Source organism: Thalassophryne amazonica, chromosome 14, assembly GCF_902500255.1.
Source record: "Thalassophryne amazonica chromosome 14, fThaAma1.1, whole genome shotgun sequence".
Taxonomy (NCBI): Eukaryota; Metazoa; Chordata; class Actinopteri; order Batrachoidiformes; family Batrachoididae; genus Thalassophryne; species Thalassophryne amazonica.
In genome coordinates this window covers 84,393,976-84,407,553 of record NC_047116.1, presented here as the reverse complement: position 1 = coordinate 84,407,553, position 13,578 = coordinate 84,393,976, and the positions used below count along the sequence as shown (strand labels likewise).

The 13,578-nt window shown below is 42.5% G+C and overlaps 1 protein-coding gene across 1 annotated transcript; it reads right to left on the bottom strand.

The window, feature by feature from the left end:
* Positions 1-1,799: 1,799 nt before the first annotated feature.
* LOC117524308 (CD5 antigen-like) lies at positions 1,800-13,170 on the bottom strand. Its single transcript, XM_034186072.1, has 7 exons — positions 13,020-13,170; positions 12,240-12,533; positions 7,764-8,069; positions 7,395-7,688; positions 5,271-5,576; positions 3,608-3,940; positions 1,800-1,867 (listed from the first exon to the last, which is right to left on the bottom strand). Exons 1-7 carry the CDS (start codon positions 13,168-13,170, stop codon positions 1,800-1,802), a joined length of 1,752 nt encoding a protein of 583 aa, XP_034041963.1.
* Between the last annotated feature and the right edge of the window lie 408 nt (positions 13,171-13,578).

Below are 13,578 nucleotides of genomic sequence, written 5' to 3'. Positions count from 1 at the left end.
ACTTCATCATTCCACTCCATAAAAACCGGACGTCATCTCCACCTCGTTGCCGAGATATCATCTATCTGTGAAAGTAATATTCTCAGCCTTAGCACTAAACTGTGTCTTAGTCTGAACTCTTTGTGCAGCCGTTTTCCTGTGGTGTTCCCTATCTGAGAGATTGGCGTTTGGTGTGATCAGCGACAGCTTCGCTTCACACCCCAACCAGATAAGTGGGTAGACAGGAGCTGCACGAGTGTGTGTTAGAGGTGGAGGTGGAATCTCCACCATTGTTGTTACTGGGTGTGCACGCACCCACATCTGACTGTTTCTGCTCCTCGCCAGCAGTACCAGATCCGACACTCGGAGACGGTGGCCACCTGGGGACTCGGAACTTGGCGGCTCCAATATTCTCCAGGTTCGGTGGCGGAGGAAATCGTGTGGTTCCGGTTCTTCTCAGGACAGACGTCTTCTATCCTCGACCCTGCCCACACGTCACCTTTGTGGATTGACTGTTTGCTCAAATTCTGTAATCCTCTGTATTTTTGTTGTGCTCTTTCACAACAGTAAAGTGTTCATATTCGACTCTTTCATTGTCCGATCATTTACGCCCCCTGTTGTGGGTCCGTGTCACTACACTTTCCCAACAAAGTCAACACGTTTCATTTAATAGTCTGAATATGAATCACCGAAATATATATATTTTTTCGTCACTAGTGTTTATTAACTGAATGGAAATCAGCTGAGTGTACATCCTTACAACAAATATTTAAAAATATTAAGCTATTCAGATCATTATTAAACCATTCAGAAGTTATAAGATACAATTTTTTAATTGTCTGACTTATACATACCTTAAAGAGTATATAACATTTTAAGAATGTGGCAGCAATTTGCTGCCCACTTTTCTGAATTAAGGCGATGTCACATAAAAGCATCATTATACAAGCAGTGACAATGACAGTAACAGTGAGACATGTCAACAAGCAAAGAAGTTTAAGTTTATCTCGCGCTCTTTGTTGCTGGTCTTACAAATCCTCTTGGACGTGATGAGAGGTGATGGAGGATCTACCCTGGTTCCTCGACTTCTTACTCTCCAGCCAGGATTATTTCAGCTCCAGACACATCGAGGTTAACCATCTCAGCGTTCACTTGTCTGACTGGCTTCTGCCCTGGTGTGTACAGACCTGACAGCACATACATTTTAGTTAACAGCGCCCTCCTCTGGTCAAGTTCAGTCTTCATAGGTTGACTTTTGTGTCAGCAAGTCCTGTAAGGAACTATGGTACCATACCTTCCTGAACAAACAAGCAACCATGACAACTAGAAGCAGAGTCACCAACCCAACGACCACGAGTGTGACCAGAACTATTCAATCTGCTGAAACTGATTCACAAACTGAACACCTCCCTCTGCAAATGGACCCCAAACATCCTGAATGGGAGAACTCAGTTGGTCTGGACTGGAAAATGAATGACCAGCACATCACACTGAACACTGGAGTCCCTCAGAGCTGTGTGCTTATTCCCATACTATTCACCCCACTGCCTCATGACTACTGCAATACACAGAAGATACCACATCATCAAATTTGCTGATGATATGACTGTGGTGGGACTCATCAGCAACAATGAGCCATCATACAGAAATTGGTGGAAAAAGTGATTGCCTGTTGAGATGGTGGTCGACTTCAGAAAGTTCAGAAATGTCCACCATCTACTAAATATAGCCAGGGACTATGGAGAGCATCAAATTCCTTGCTGTTCACCTGGCAGAGGATCCCATCTGGTCCCTTACACAGGCTAAAAATGGTCAGTCTCCTACTCCTCTTTGTCATCACCTTCTATATTGGGGCTACTGAGACCATCCTGAGCAGCTGCATCAACACCTGGTTCGGGACCAGCACCGTAATTTACCGCACCAAATCACAACAGAAGCCGCACCAAGATGATCCACAAAGGTAAAGTCTATCAGTCAAAAGTTACTAAACTGTCAAACTGCTTTGGAAGACTAAATTTTGGTTCAGAGTGTAATTTCTCTCGGTTCATTATGTAATTTACTGCCCCTTACAAAGAACCACATCGATATATTCCTCATCTTGAATTTATTGAAGGTCACATTGAAAACCAGGCTTGGGTCTTCACAGACAGACACCATCTTGTGAAAGGCCAAGAAGATGCCTCGCACAGCACTTTTTTATACAATGTGGCCGTTACAGTGGGTGTGGTTTAGTCTATATGTTACTGGCTCTCACAGATAGGGGGAGTCCTCCCTGTATCTGAAACTTGCACGTGTGATGGAAGTGAAACTTAACTGATGTTTAAACTTTAACCCTCTGGGTTCCGAGGGCATTTTTTGGACAGTTCACTCGCCTGGCATAAATGTTTTATGACTGCTGTTAACAGCTCTCCCTGCATCCCACAATCAAGTTTTATGTCTCTTTTTTTCAGGACAACCTGTGCTTTCATAATATATATGATTTTGTTGTGTTTTATACTGTAAGTGTAATAAAGGTTTACAATCAAAAATAAGGAAGGAAAATGTAATGCAGAAATAATTTTCCACACACATTTATTCAAAACACACAGCAAACTATAATAAACAACTGTTTTGACACTTTATAAAGGTAATTTGAGGTCTTGTGGGAAAGACTGTACAACAAAAAGGTTCAAACAATAAACACAAATGCACATTTTGAACAATATATACAAAATGGTCTATGCGTTTTTTGTCTTCATGGTAAAAGCAACAGAGTTATCAATAATATTCACATGCAAACTAGTGGAGCAATCCTGATAGTTACACACTCTTTGTTTGAGCATGTGAGATTGTCATCAGAGGCTCTCTGTCTGCTTTCAGTGATCACTGTGCGTAATGGCACAGGGTGCATTTGGAGCTCAATAGTATGTACTCATTGGAGCACCCAGGGGGCTATTCAAACGGGCCAACTAGTAACATATCACTCCTGAAAACGATCTTTGGCTTTTCACGTGAGGTGAATCTGCCCTACGATTGGATTTTGGAAAACCATGTGATGGTGAACCAATTCCGATAGGATACTCACATTGCGCATGTCATCACACAGCTTCTATGAGGAGTACAAAGATGGCCGATGGCTGGCTCGAAGGTCTGTGGAGTTAACTTTTCAGCAAAAAAAAAAAGTAAGTTTCTATCTCATATCTTTAAAAAGTTATTTATAATTTAGTAAAGCTTGGTCTTAGCCATCGTATACGACGGCGTCAGCCCCAGAGGGTTAAACCACATCTCAGAGACTTCCAATCAAATAACAAAGGCAAGTACTTGATCACTATCATCAAATAAGGAATTAGCACAGATATTATCTAACAAGAGAATGATGCTGTAGGGGGTTGGTCTTAAGTCTTGGTTTGGTCAATCAGTGACCAAAGGACCAGATGTGAATCCAGAAGACAAGTTTCAACACTGTATTTGACAGAGTTTCATCATCAGGAAAAAGTTTATAGATTGCATCCAACAACATCCATGCAGAGCCAAAAACTGACTGGAAAATACCCATAATTCTTTCCTGGTGTGAGCTGTTTGAAATATTTGTGTAAAAGCTGATGTTGAACACAGTGGATGTCATATTTGTTTCTGCACTTCATCTTACCTGAGACAGTCAGAGACAGCAGATGACTCTCAGATGAGAAGTTATGAGAAAAAAAATGGACGTGATAAGCACAGCTGTAGTTTCCTTGGTGGGTGTGGTGTGCAGCAGGAAACGCGAAGAGGGCAGAGTGATTGACAGCTGACTGGGTGGAGTTGCGTGTTGTGTTGGAGGAAGTGAAGGTAAGTATGAAGGAGCCTCCTGGGTACTGTGGTTGGATGGAACATCTGATGGTGACGTTGGAGCCTTCAAACACCTGAAACTCCTCCTGCTGGAGCTCATAGACTCCGCCCACAGAGGAGGAGGACAAAGAGATGGTTGGTTGAAACAGCAACTCTGTAAAGAACATTGAATTATTGCACATGAACCTCATCTGGAAACTAACAAGATGTCCAGAAAAGTCCTAGAGATCCTTAAAGTCTCAGAATGACCCACAAAACAGCACAATCAACCAAGTCAAACATTTTGTAAAACTTAAGATAGGTTATACCCGCGTCACACGAATGAGGATTCGACCCACATGCGGGCAGATTCGAGGTGCATTCCTTGTACAGAATTCATACAGCAGTTGGCACATTTGCACATTTGAGCACATGCACTCTACACTCGTGGTGGAAAGCATATCGAATGACAGTCAAAGTGGACTCTAACTGCATTTTGACTGCGCTCTAAAATGTTCTCACGGCTTCAAAATAGCATTCGAAACAACCTGACCGCACTTGAGTGAAATTTGTCGTGGACAGGCAAATCAACTCCTGCCAGCGTGTCCCGGTTGTGACAGGATGAGCCGGACTTCACGCCGGTGCATCCCGTTTGGGATGCGCAGAGAAAATATAGTAATGTGCAACATCTGTGACACGCAACCATTATGTGCACCAGACGCGAACATTGCGCAATCACACCGAAAACGCCGTGTGTCACTAGGTGTCAGAGCCGCGGAGCTGCACGCGTAACTGAACGGGCTGTCACATCCATAATAAACATGATATTACAGATAAATTGACATCCCAACTTACGGGTTACAAAGGAGAGGAACAATAGTAGCCAGTAAGCCAGTAGCGTTTACATTTTTCAAATTGTATTTTACTTTTGATACTTTGTGTGCTATACAGTGCTACTGGAATCTCAGTTTCCCTGAGAGAGTCTTCCCAAGGAATTAATAAAGTCCTGTTTAATCTAACCTCTAATCTAAAGCACCCTGTGGAGTGAAGCGTAGAGCCCTGCACATATGCACACCACAGCCTGTGCTGTTTCTTAACATAAAGATAAAATAAGCAAGGTGGACAAATAAATATGCACTAGCCAATATACTGTTTGTCATTTCATGCAGTTTGGACATAAGACGGCATCAGATGGAGTTGGATTAGTGACCCACGGAGTTGGAAAAATTACAAGAAAAATGTGAGTCCAATTTAGAATATTTGTGTATTGTTGTGGTACTGTACACTTATTCTGGTGTTTATTGTGTTTAGTGTAGTGTTATGGATCCATCCTCCTGTCCAAAGACACTGGAAATCTGAGATCTTTTTCAAATAAAAATGACGAGTTTGCAGTGTTAACTGGGCATGAGAGACATATGACACTGGACCCAGGTTACACACACACACAGATCGAAAAACATATTTGCAGGTACTTTTGCTACAATAATGGCCCCATACTCTTCTACCTGAGCAGGTGAGTCCAACAGCACTACCAGGTGAACATGTGTTTCTGTCTGAGCCTGAGCTTCCACAGTCCAAAAGACCAGACTCATTTCCTCCACAGTGGAACTCTTTGGTCCACTTTGGAGCATCGACATCTTCATAGTTCATCCCCTGGAGGACTGAAGGAGGTCCACAGCCCAGCTCCCCACACACCACCTGTGCATCCTGCAGGTCAAAGTCATCATCACACACTAAGGACCAGGACTGGTTCAGCTTCACCTCCAGTCTGCCTGAACACAGACTGGACCCATGAACCAGTCTGACAGAGTCTGGACACAGAGAGACACAGACGTTGTTCCACATAATTATCTTTACATGACACCTAAACATATTCTCGTCATTTAACTGGTGGATTGTATGTCACGTGACATTCATTATTTATCCCATTACATGGGTGACATCACTGCTGTGCATTTTTGGTACAATCTCTGCATTTTTTTTCTCCCATCCATTCCTTGATACAAGGTTACTAAATCCAGCAGTGGCAGTGTTCATAGGGACGTCTTTAGCAGCTGTTCAATCCTGTAAGATGAAGAAGTTCTTGTCATGATTTTTTTTGCTGGGTTTAAGACATCAGATGTGTGTTTCCACACACATATACATGTGCACACCACTAAGTTTCTCAGGATCTCACGCCTCACCCGTGGTGAGTCAGGTGAGATAGGGAATAGGGAAGTGTGGGTTGAGCTACTTGATCTGCTGCCAACACAACCTGTGTTAAATGATAGAAAATAACTGAATAGGGCAGTGCAGTCTCGTTTGAACCCCTGCGTGATACTGCAGGATTTGACCACATTCGGGGACAGCCTGCATAAACATGGCAGAGACTAATCCCTGGGTGGCGTGTGGGAGTTTCAGCACAAACCATTCGGCCCGGCTCGGTAAATTTAAAAGCATACTCGCCACCACCTAGCGGACGTGCCAGTTTAAGACATGCTGGTTTAAAATGGTTTCCGCTAAAACCACCGTACTCCGAATGGTTTGTGCTGACACTCCCACATGCCACCCAGGTATTAGTCTCTCCTCACAAACAGCATCACTTCTAACAGAAAAATGGTGTATTGTTTTGTTTTTGGCTGCAATCCCTGAAGTAGTCGCGACCAGCCCCAACCAGTCCCAGCAGAAGACTGCCCCTCCCTGAGCCTGGTTCTGCTGGAGGTTTCTTCCTGTTAAAAGGGAGTTTTTCCTTCCCACTGTAGCCAAGTGCTTGCTCACAGGGGGTCGTTTTGACCGTTGGGGTTTTACATAATTATTGTATGGCCTTGCCTTACAATATAAAGCGCCTTGGGGCAACTGTTTGTTGTGATTTGGCGCTATATAAAAAAAATTGATTGATTGATTGATTGACAAGTGCAGTTTTTTGGGTTCCCAGTGGAGAAGGGAAGATGAGGCTAATAGGAGAGGTCGTGTCGGGAAGTAGAAGCTGTGTTCTCTCGCCTGCACAACCGCCTTGACATGTTTGAGCTCCGGGTCATAAACAAACCGCAAAACATGTCCGCTTTCCACTGCATCGTCACTTTTTCTTTGCATTTTGACATTGTTTGCTGTGTAATTTGGCTAAAAACTCAGAGAAAGTGCCCTGGATGGAGAATAATTGCGTCATATATTTTACCCTGTTAGTGCCCGCCCTCAAATGAGACTGCAGTGCCCAATTAATGAAAGATCTGAAAACATGGGGGCATCTTATAATCATTTATTAGACTTTTACGTCTCATGAAACACAATAGGTGGCGCCAAATACTCAAGAACATTCCAATAGCCTGGTCTGAGATACAGTTTCCACTTATTGTGCACTTATTTAACACCACTTTAACAAGCTCACCACAGAAACCAGCATATAACATTCACAAATGTGAAGTCCTGAAAGTCAGTGACTTAACAGCTGATATATGTTTTTATGAAACCTAAAATTCTGCTCTAAATATTTTCAGAAGAGAGAAAAAACATTTAAGGGCAGCATGGTGTCTTAGTGGATAGCACAGTTGCCTCACAGCGAGAAGGTTCAAGCTTTGCTCCTGGTCTTTTCTGTGTGAACTTTGCATGTTCTCCCTGTGTTCGTGTGGGTTCCCTTCAGGTGATGGACTTACCTGAGCAGGTGAGTTGAAGGCTGGTGGCAGAAGAATCTGGAGATATCACACAGTCCCTCAGAGCAGATCCAGACTCAAGACAGTTTGATCTGATCATCCACACAGGCCTTTGTGCAGGAGCATCTCTGCTTTCTGTATAAACAGCAGAGCCACAGTCCAGATCTTGACACACTACAGCTGCTGCCTTCAGGGTCCAGTCAGAGTCCCAGTCCACTACTGGTCTCCAGTCTTCCTGGAGTTTCACCTCCAGCGTACCAGCACAGTGACTGGATCCTCCCACCAACCTGACAGACTCTGAACACAGACATCAGTAAATAAATAAAGTGAGTTTCATTAGAAGCCAAATCAAAGCTGCAGCTCCTCTTCTACCTGAGCAGGTGAGTCCAACAGCTCTACCAGATGAACATGTGTTTCTCTGTGAACCTGAGCTTCCACAGTCCAAAAGACCAGTCTCATTTCCTCCACAGTGGAACTCTTTGGTCCACTTTGGAGCATTGATATCTTCATAGTTCATCCCCTGGAGGAGTGAAGGAGGCCCACAGCCCAGCTCCCCACACACCACCTCTGCATCCTGCAGGTCAAAGTCATCTTCACACACTGAGGACCAGGACTGGTTCAACTTCACCTCCAGTCTGCCTGAACACAGACTGGACCCATGAACCAGTCTGACAGAGTCTGGACACAGAGAGACACAGAAGAAATCTGATACCAGACACATATTTATCTAATTTTGCTCTAATAAATCTCCACTGGGTGTTTGTGTTACTTTCTTACACAGCTTGAAGCTGGAGTGAAACAAAAAAGATTTTCTGAAAATGACAGTGACACAGTCGGTTAGTGGTTAGAACAATTGCCTCACAGCAAGAAGGTCCTGGGATCGCTTCCCATATAGTCCTTTCTGTGTGGTGTTCATGTGGGTTCCCTCCGGGTGCTCCGGTCTTCTCCCAATTCCAAAGGCATGCAGATTGGAATCTTTAAATTGACCGTACTCTGTGAATGACAAACGGTTCAAGAAAGACATCGGTTTATTGTGGAGTTACAATGAGAGTTCCAAGGCACACAGCAGAGAAATACAGACATAATTTAACCAGGTTAGTCCTGTTGAGATCAAGATCTCTTTTGCAAGGGAGACCTGAGAAATTAAGTTTCCAAGTTACCAAACCTGCATGTCTTTAAATGTGGGAGGAAACCGGAGCATCTGGAGGAAACCTACACAAACACGGGGAGAAGATGCAAACTCCATTAGAAAGGCCACAGAGGTGGGAATCGATCCCATGACCTTCTTGTTGTGAGGCAACAGTGCTAACCACTAAACCACAATTTAAGTAAGTACATTTTATTTATATAGTACTTTTCACAGATAACAATCACAAAGTGCTTCACAATGAAAGTGTAACATATCACAACTATATTAAACAATAGAATACAGCATAAAACAACAAATTAAGGGTCACCCCTTTGAGTCTGTTCTGCTTGAGGTTTCTTCCTCAGAGGGAGTTTTTCCTTACCACTGTTGCTCTGGGGGTTGGTAAGGTTAGACCTTACCTGTGTGAAGCACTTTGAGGCAACTCTGTTGTGATTTGACACTATTTAAATGAAAATAAATTGAAAATTGAAATTGAAATTGAAAATTGGGAAAAGTGAAGAAGATCGGACAGGAGCATTTGTGAAAGACAGACATATGGAGAGGACTGTGCCCCTTTCTGATACTATCAAGAGAAGCAAATTGCCATTAACGTCATGCCTGTGTGCAAAGCAACCATCCAAGTCAAAGATGCAGATTGCCAGTTTGCGAAGTGACTGCAATTTGTTTTCAGACTATATATCTCATGCCAGACAAGGGATGGATTTCTTCAAACACGAGAATCAGCCCTTCCCACCATCACTCTCACATTTGGGAAGCCTCAGGATGTGTGCAAAATCCAGCCTCCTTCAGTGCTTGGAAGATCTAGCAGACCCTACTGATGAGAAGCCAACAGTTGATGTCACCATTCTTGATGGGGCTGCAATAGTGAACATGCTCAAACCAAACACAGCCAAATCATTTGCAGCATATGGTCATGACATATTTCTGCCTCATCTTCAGAAGCATCTACAACAAGGTTCAAAAAGACTTGATGTTGTGTGGGATCAGTTCATGCAGATTCCATGAAGGCAACAGCCAGAGAGAGACGTGGTGGAGCATGTGAAAGTGATCTCTCTGTTATATGGCTGGGGGGGGCCTGGCTGCCGGTTTGTTTGTCTGTTTGTTTTCCTCCCAGGTGGCGTGCATTTGGGACTGAGTGGCTGTGTTGCTGAGGCTGTCAGGACCTCACCCTGATCACCTGCGACTCGTCAGGACTCACAGCTGAGGTGCATCTGGATGGATTGGAGCATGTTGGCATTTAAGACTGGAGTGCACAGTGTGTATTTGCCAGAGACTCGACCTTGTGACCAGACGGGTGAGATCGTCGTCTCGGGAGCCATCTCATCAGCAGCGGATGCTGAGAAACGTCCAGGTTTGATGCACGGTCTGTGAAAGAGGAGGGGGTGAGGTCTCACGCTCGTCAGCACACTTCCTGAGGTACGTTAGATTTTGTGACTAACAGTTATACAGTCAGTAAATGTGGTGTCCCTCACACCTTATTGTATTGAGCTGTTTGTTAGTCATGTATCAGCTTCCACTGCGGTGGAGTTTTGTGAACGGGATGTTCCATGCCTGCAGGTTGGAAGCTGATCAGCAATCAAGCCAGGAAGTGTTTGCTGTTTGTACACCTTTAAGTGTTCTGTGTGTAGAGTGTGGACTCACATAATGGTTCCTTCTTTCACAGACTCGGTTGTTGCGGCCACCTGGGGGGTGTCGGCGGGGTCCTTGGGTCCGAAACAGCTTCTGGCTCCGGACCGTTAGCGCTGCTGGGGAGCGCACCACGCCAGGCCGCACCTTTCTGTTATTACATTTTCACTGTTATGTATTAAATTCAGTTAGCCTTTGTACCGTGCTCTGCTTATTTCATACTGGGTCCTTCAAACGCTGGTCGGTTCTCCGAGCTGCGTCCGACACATAACACTCTCTTGACTTCAGCACAAACAATGATGGTATCACCCAGGGCAGTAGAGAACTGTGTCCTTGATGGAGGAGGGCTAATGATAGATTTGCAGCATATTAATGTGAATTGTAAATAAATCTAAACTTGTAATTATTGTTTATAGACAAATACAACTTTGTTTCAGTCAGTATCAAAGTCATGCCCTTTAATATGTAATCGGGTTAAAGTATGTGTGTTTGAATGACTATGTGATATATGAGCAAAAATGCATAGAAGTAAACCTATCGGTGCTATTATAAGAAAAAACAGTGCACATTCTTTTAAGTTCTCTTCATGTTTGTGAATACTGATGACCATTAAAAGTGTTAAAATCACTCATTGTATCTATACAAGAATTTATACAAGAGTTTCCACATATAAAGTCTAAGTACACTGAGGAAATTAAGTACATATGGCTTCTGCATTTAAGTTACAAAAAAAAAAAAAAAAAAAAATTAAGATGGTTAGTGCTTTGAAATTGTTTCCATTGCATTTCTTGACCTCCAAAATGTATATTTAGACATCAAGATTATTATTCTACTTATTCTAGAAGCAAAGACACAGGAAATCTAATACTGCTACCATCCATTTTGAAAAAATGAAATAAAAAAGTTTACATTACTTCTTTCAAATGCCTCCATATCTATATCTTTTAGGGTATGTAAAGGCATCATTGTGCAAAATTTCATGCTTGTAGCAAAAAGCTCCCCCCGAGAACAAATGAATAGCTGCCCCCCCAACCACTGACATACATACACACAATTTCAATATCTTCGTGTTTCTTTTTATTCTTTTACACATGATAAACACGTTTTAAATATATTTATGCATTTTTAAGGAACTGTCTATGAATTTACACATTTTACAGCCTTTGTAAACAATTTAAACAAATTTTTAAAGAATTTTCTATTCTTTCACACTCTTTTCACACATTTTAAACGTGTTTTTAAAAAACTTTCTATTCTTCTATTTTTAGCTTTTGTCATATTTTAAACTTTTTTTTTACATTTAAACATCTCTGTGTTTTTAAATGTCTTTGACATAACTAACACATTTGAACATAAATAATTCAACTTTTATGCATATTTTATGCATATTATGCATATATGCGAGCAATGAGTCTGGGTCTTTGACGTGCACAGGCAGCTGATGCAGGTATGCACTGTGCAGAGGAGCAAACAAAGATCGTCCTCTACTTTTTTCTTTTTTTTTGGTCGCCCCAAACTCTGTCTTCTCACTGGTAAATTTATGCACTAAAAATTGATCCATTTTGCACCTGGCATGTTAGCTAACAATATTTTCTTTTTCATTTTTCCCCTTCTTTTGTTGGTTTACAGTGCACATTTTTTGCGCCCCCCCGAGGAACTCTGGCACCCCTTCGGGGGGGATGCCCCACAGTTTGAAAACCACTGATCAAATGGGTATTGACCTTGTTTGACCTTTACTTTGGAGACCAAACATTCAACACAGACAAAACTTTTCCATTCAACCAATAATTTGCATTACTTTTTATCAAAATTGGAGCAACTTGACAAACTGAAATTGACTTTCGTCACCATTTTTGCTCTTTTTACCCCATAAACTCCAGAACATCACCTCCATATCTGTGGTGAAAATTTCATTGTAATCCTGCTAACAGACAGACGAATAAATACATAAACGCAGATGATTTTATTACGTCCTTGGGGTACATAATGAGCCTGTTGTCTTCAAAAACCTCCCAGGGGTACAAAGACACTGAATGCATCACTGTTATTCATGATGCCACTGATGGACTTACCTGAACAGGTGATCTGAAGGCTGGAGGCAGAAGAATCTGAAGATATGACACAATCCCTCAGAGAAGATCCAGAGTGAACACAGTCAGATGTGATCTCCCAGACAGGTCGGAATGAAGTAACATATCCACATTCTGTATAAACAGCAGAGCCACAGTCCAGATATGCACACACAACACCTGCTGCCTTCATGGTCCAGTCTGAGTCAGAGTCCACTACTGGTCTCCAGTCTTCCTGGACTTTAACTTCCAATCTTCCAGCGCAGTGATTGGCTCCTCCCACCAACCTGACAGACTCTGAACACAGACATCAGTAAAAAAAAAAAAAAAAAAAGAAGAAGAGGACAAAGTCAAATGAATTTCATTAGAAGCCAAATTAAAGCGCAGCTCATCTTCTGCCTGAGCAGGTGAGTCCAACAGCTCTACCAGGTGAACATGTGCTTCTGCTTGAGCCTGAGCTCCCACAACCCAAAAGACCAGACTCGCGTCCTGTCATAGACTGGACAAAACTTCTGTTACGTCACCCATGTGTTTTGTGAAGCTCAGTATTTGCTGCTCTAGGTGGTGATTCTTTTCAGGATGGCTTTGGTGTCATATGAACAATTACGAAGGGCGATTGAGAACTTTTGAGCCTGGCCAAGAAAAAGTGGGGCGCGATTGTCCATCTTTTGCATTTTGAGAAACCAACATTTCTCAACGTTGCACCCAGTCAGTCAAAACTCCACACATTCTCGAGAAATGTTTAAAGGGGGCTCCTAGATGTGATCTGTTTTCATGAAACACCATCTTTCTCTGTGTTCATCTCCACCATGAAGCTGCAGCTGATGATGCAAGAAGACACATAAGTTGAACTGTGCCCAGTTTCTCCAACCACAGCCACAGAAGCCTGGATAATTCCTTCAGAGTCGACATGGGAAGTGTTACACTGGCCCATCACCGCTGGATGATACATGACAATGATCTCAAAATAATAGAAATGTGTAACACATTCCAAAATACATATTTAAAATATTTTCTTCTCAGCAAAACATCAGAGCAACATTTCAGGAGGTCTGATTGGCAGCACTGTTTGATGGTAACTGCTGCCTCATACAGAGTGGCACAGCGCCACCATCTGGAGGAATCTAGCAGCAGGGAACTCGAATATCATCCTATGCATAAATAACCAAAGATAATATTTTATTTCTAATGTAAATTATAACACACATTTCCCACAATAATTTTACTGCTACTTTTTAAAATTGGTATAAACCCCTAAAAAGAATATTAAAATAAATATGCAAACTTAAACTACCAAATAATAACACTATGTAACACAATTTTTGTTCCTGGCTTCTATTCT

Coding starts and splice junctions, on each gene's coding strand:
- LOC117524308 (XM_034186072.1), bottom strand. CDS start 13,170: ATGGGCCAGTGTAACACTTCCCATGTCGACTCTGAAGGAATTATCCAG. Junction 8,070..12,239: donor CCTTCAGATCACCTGTTCAG/GTAAGTCCATCA, acceptor CTCTGTGTCCAG/ACTCTGTCAGACTGGTTCAT. Junction 7,689..7,763: donor TGTTGGACTCACCTGCTCAG/GTAGAAGAGGAG, acceptor GTCTGTGTTCAG/AGTCTGTCAGGTTGGTGGGA.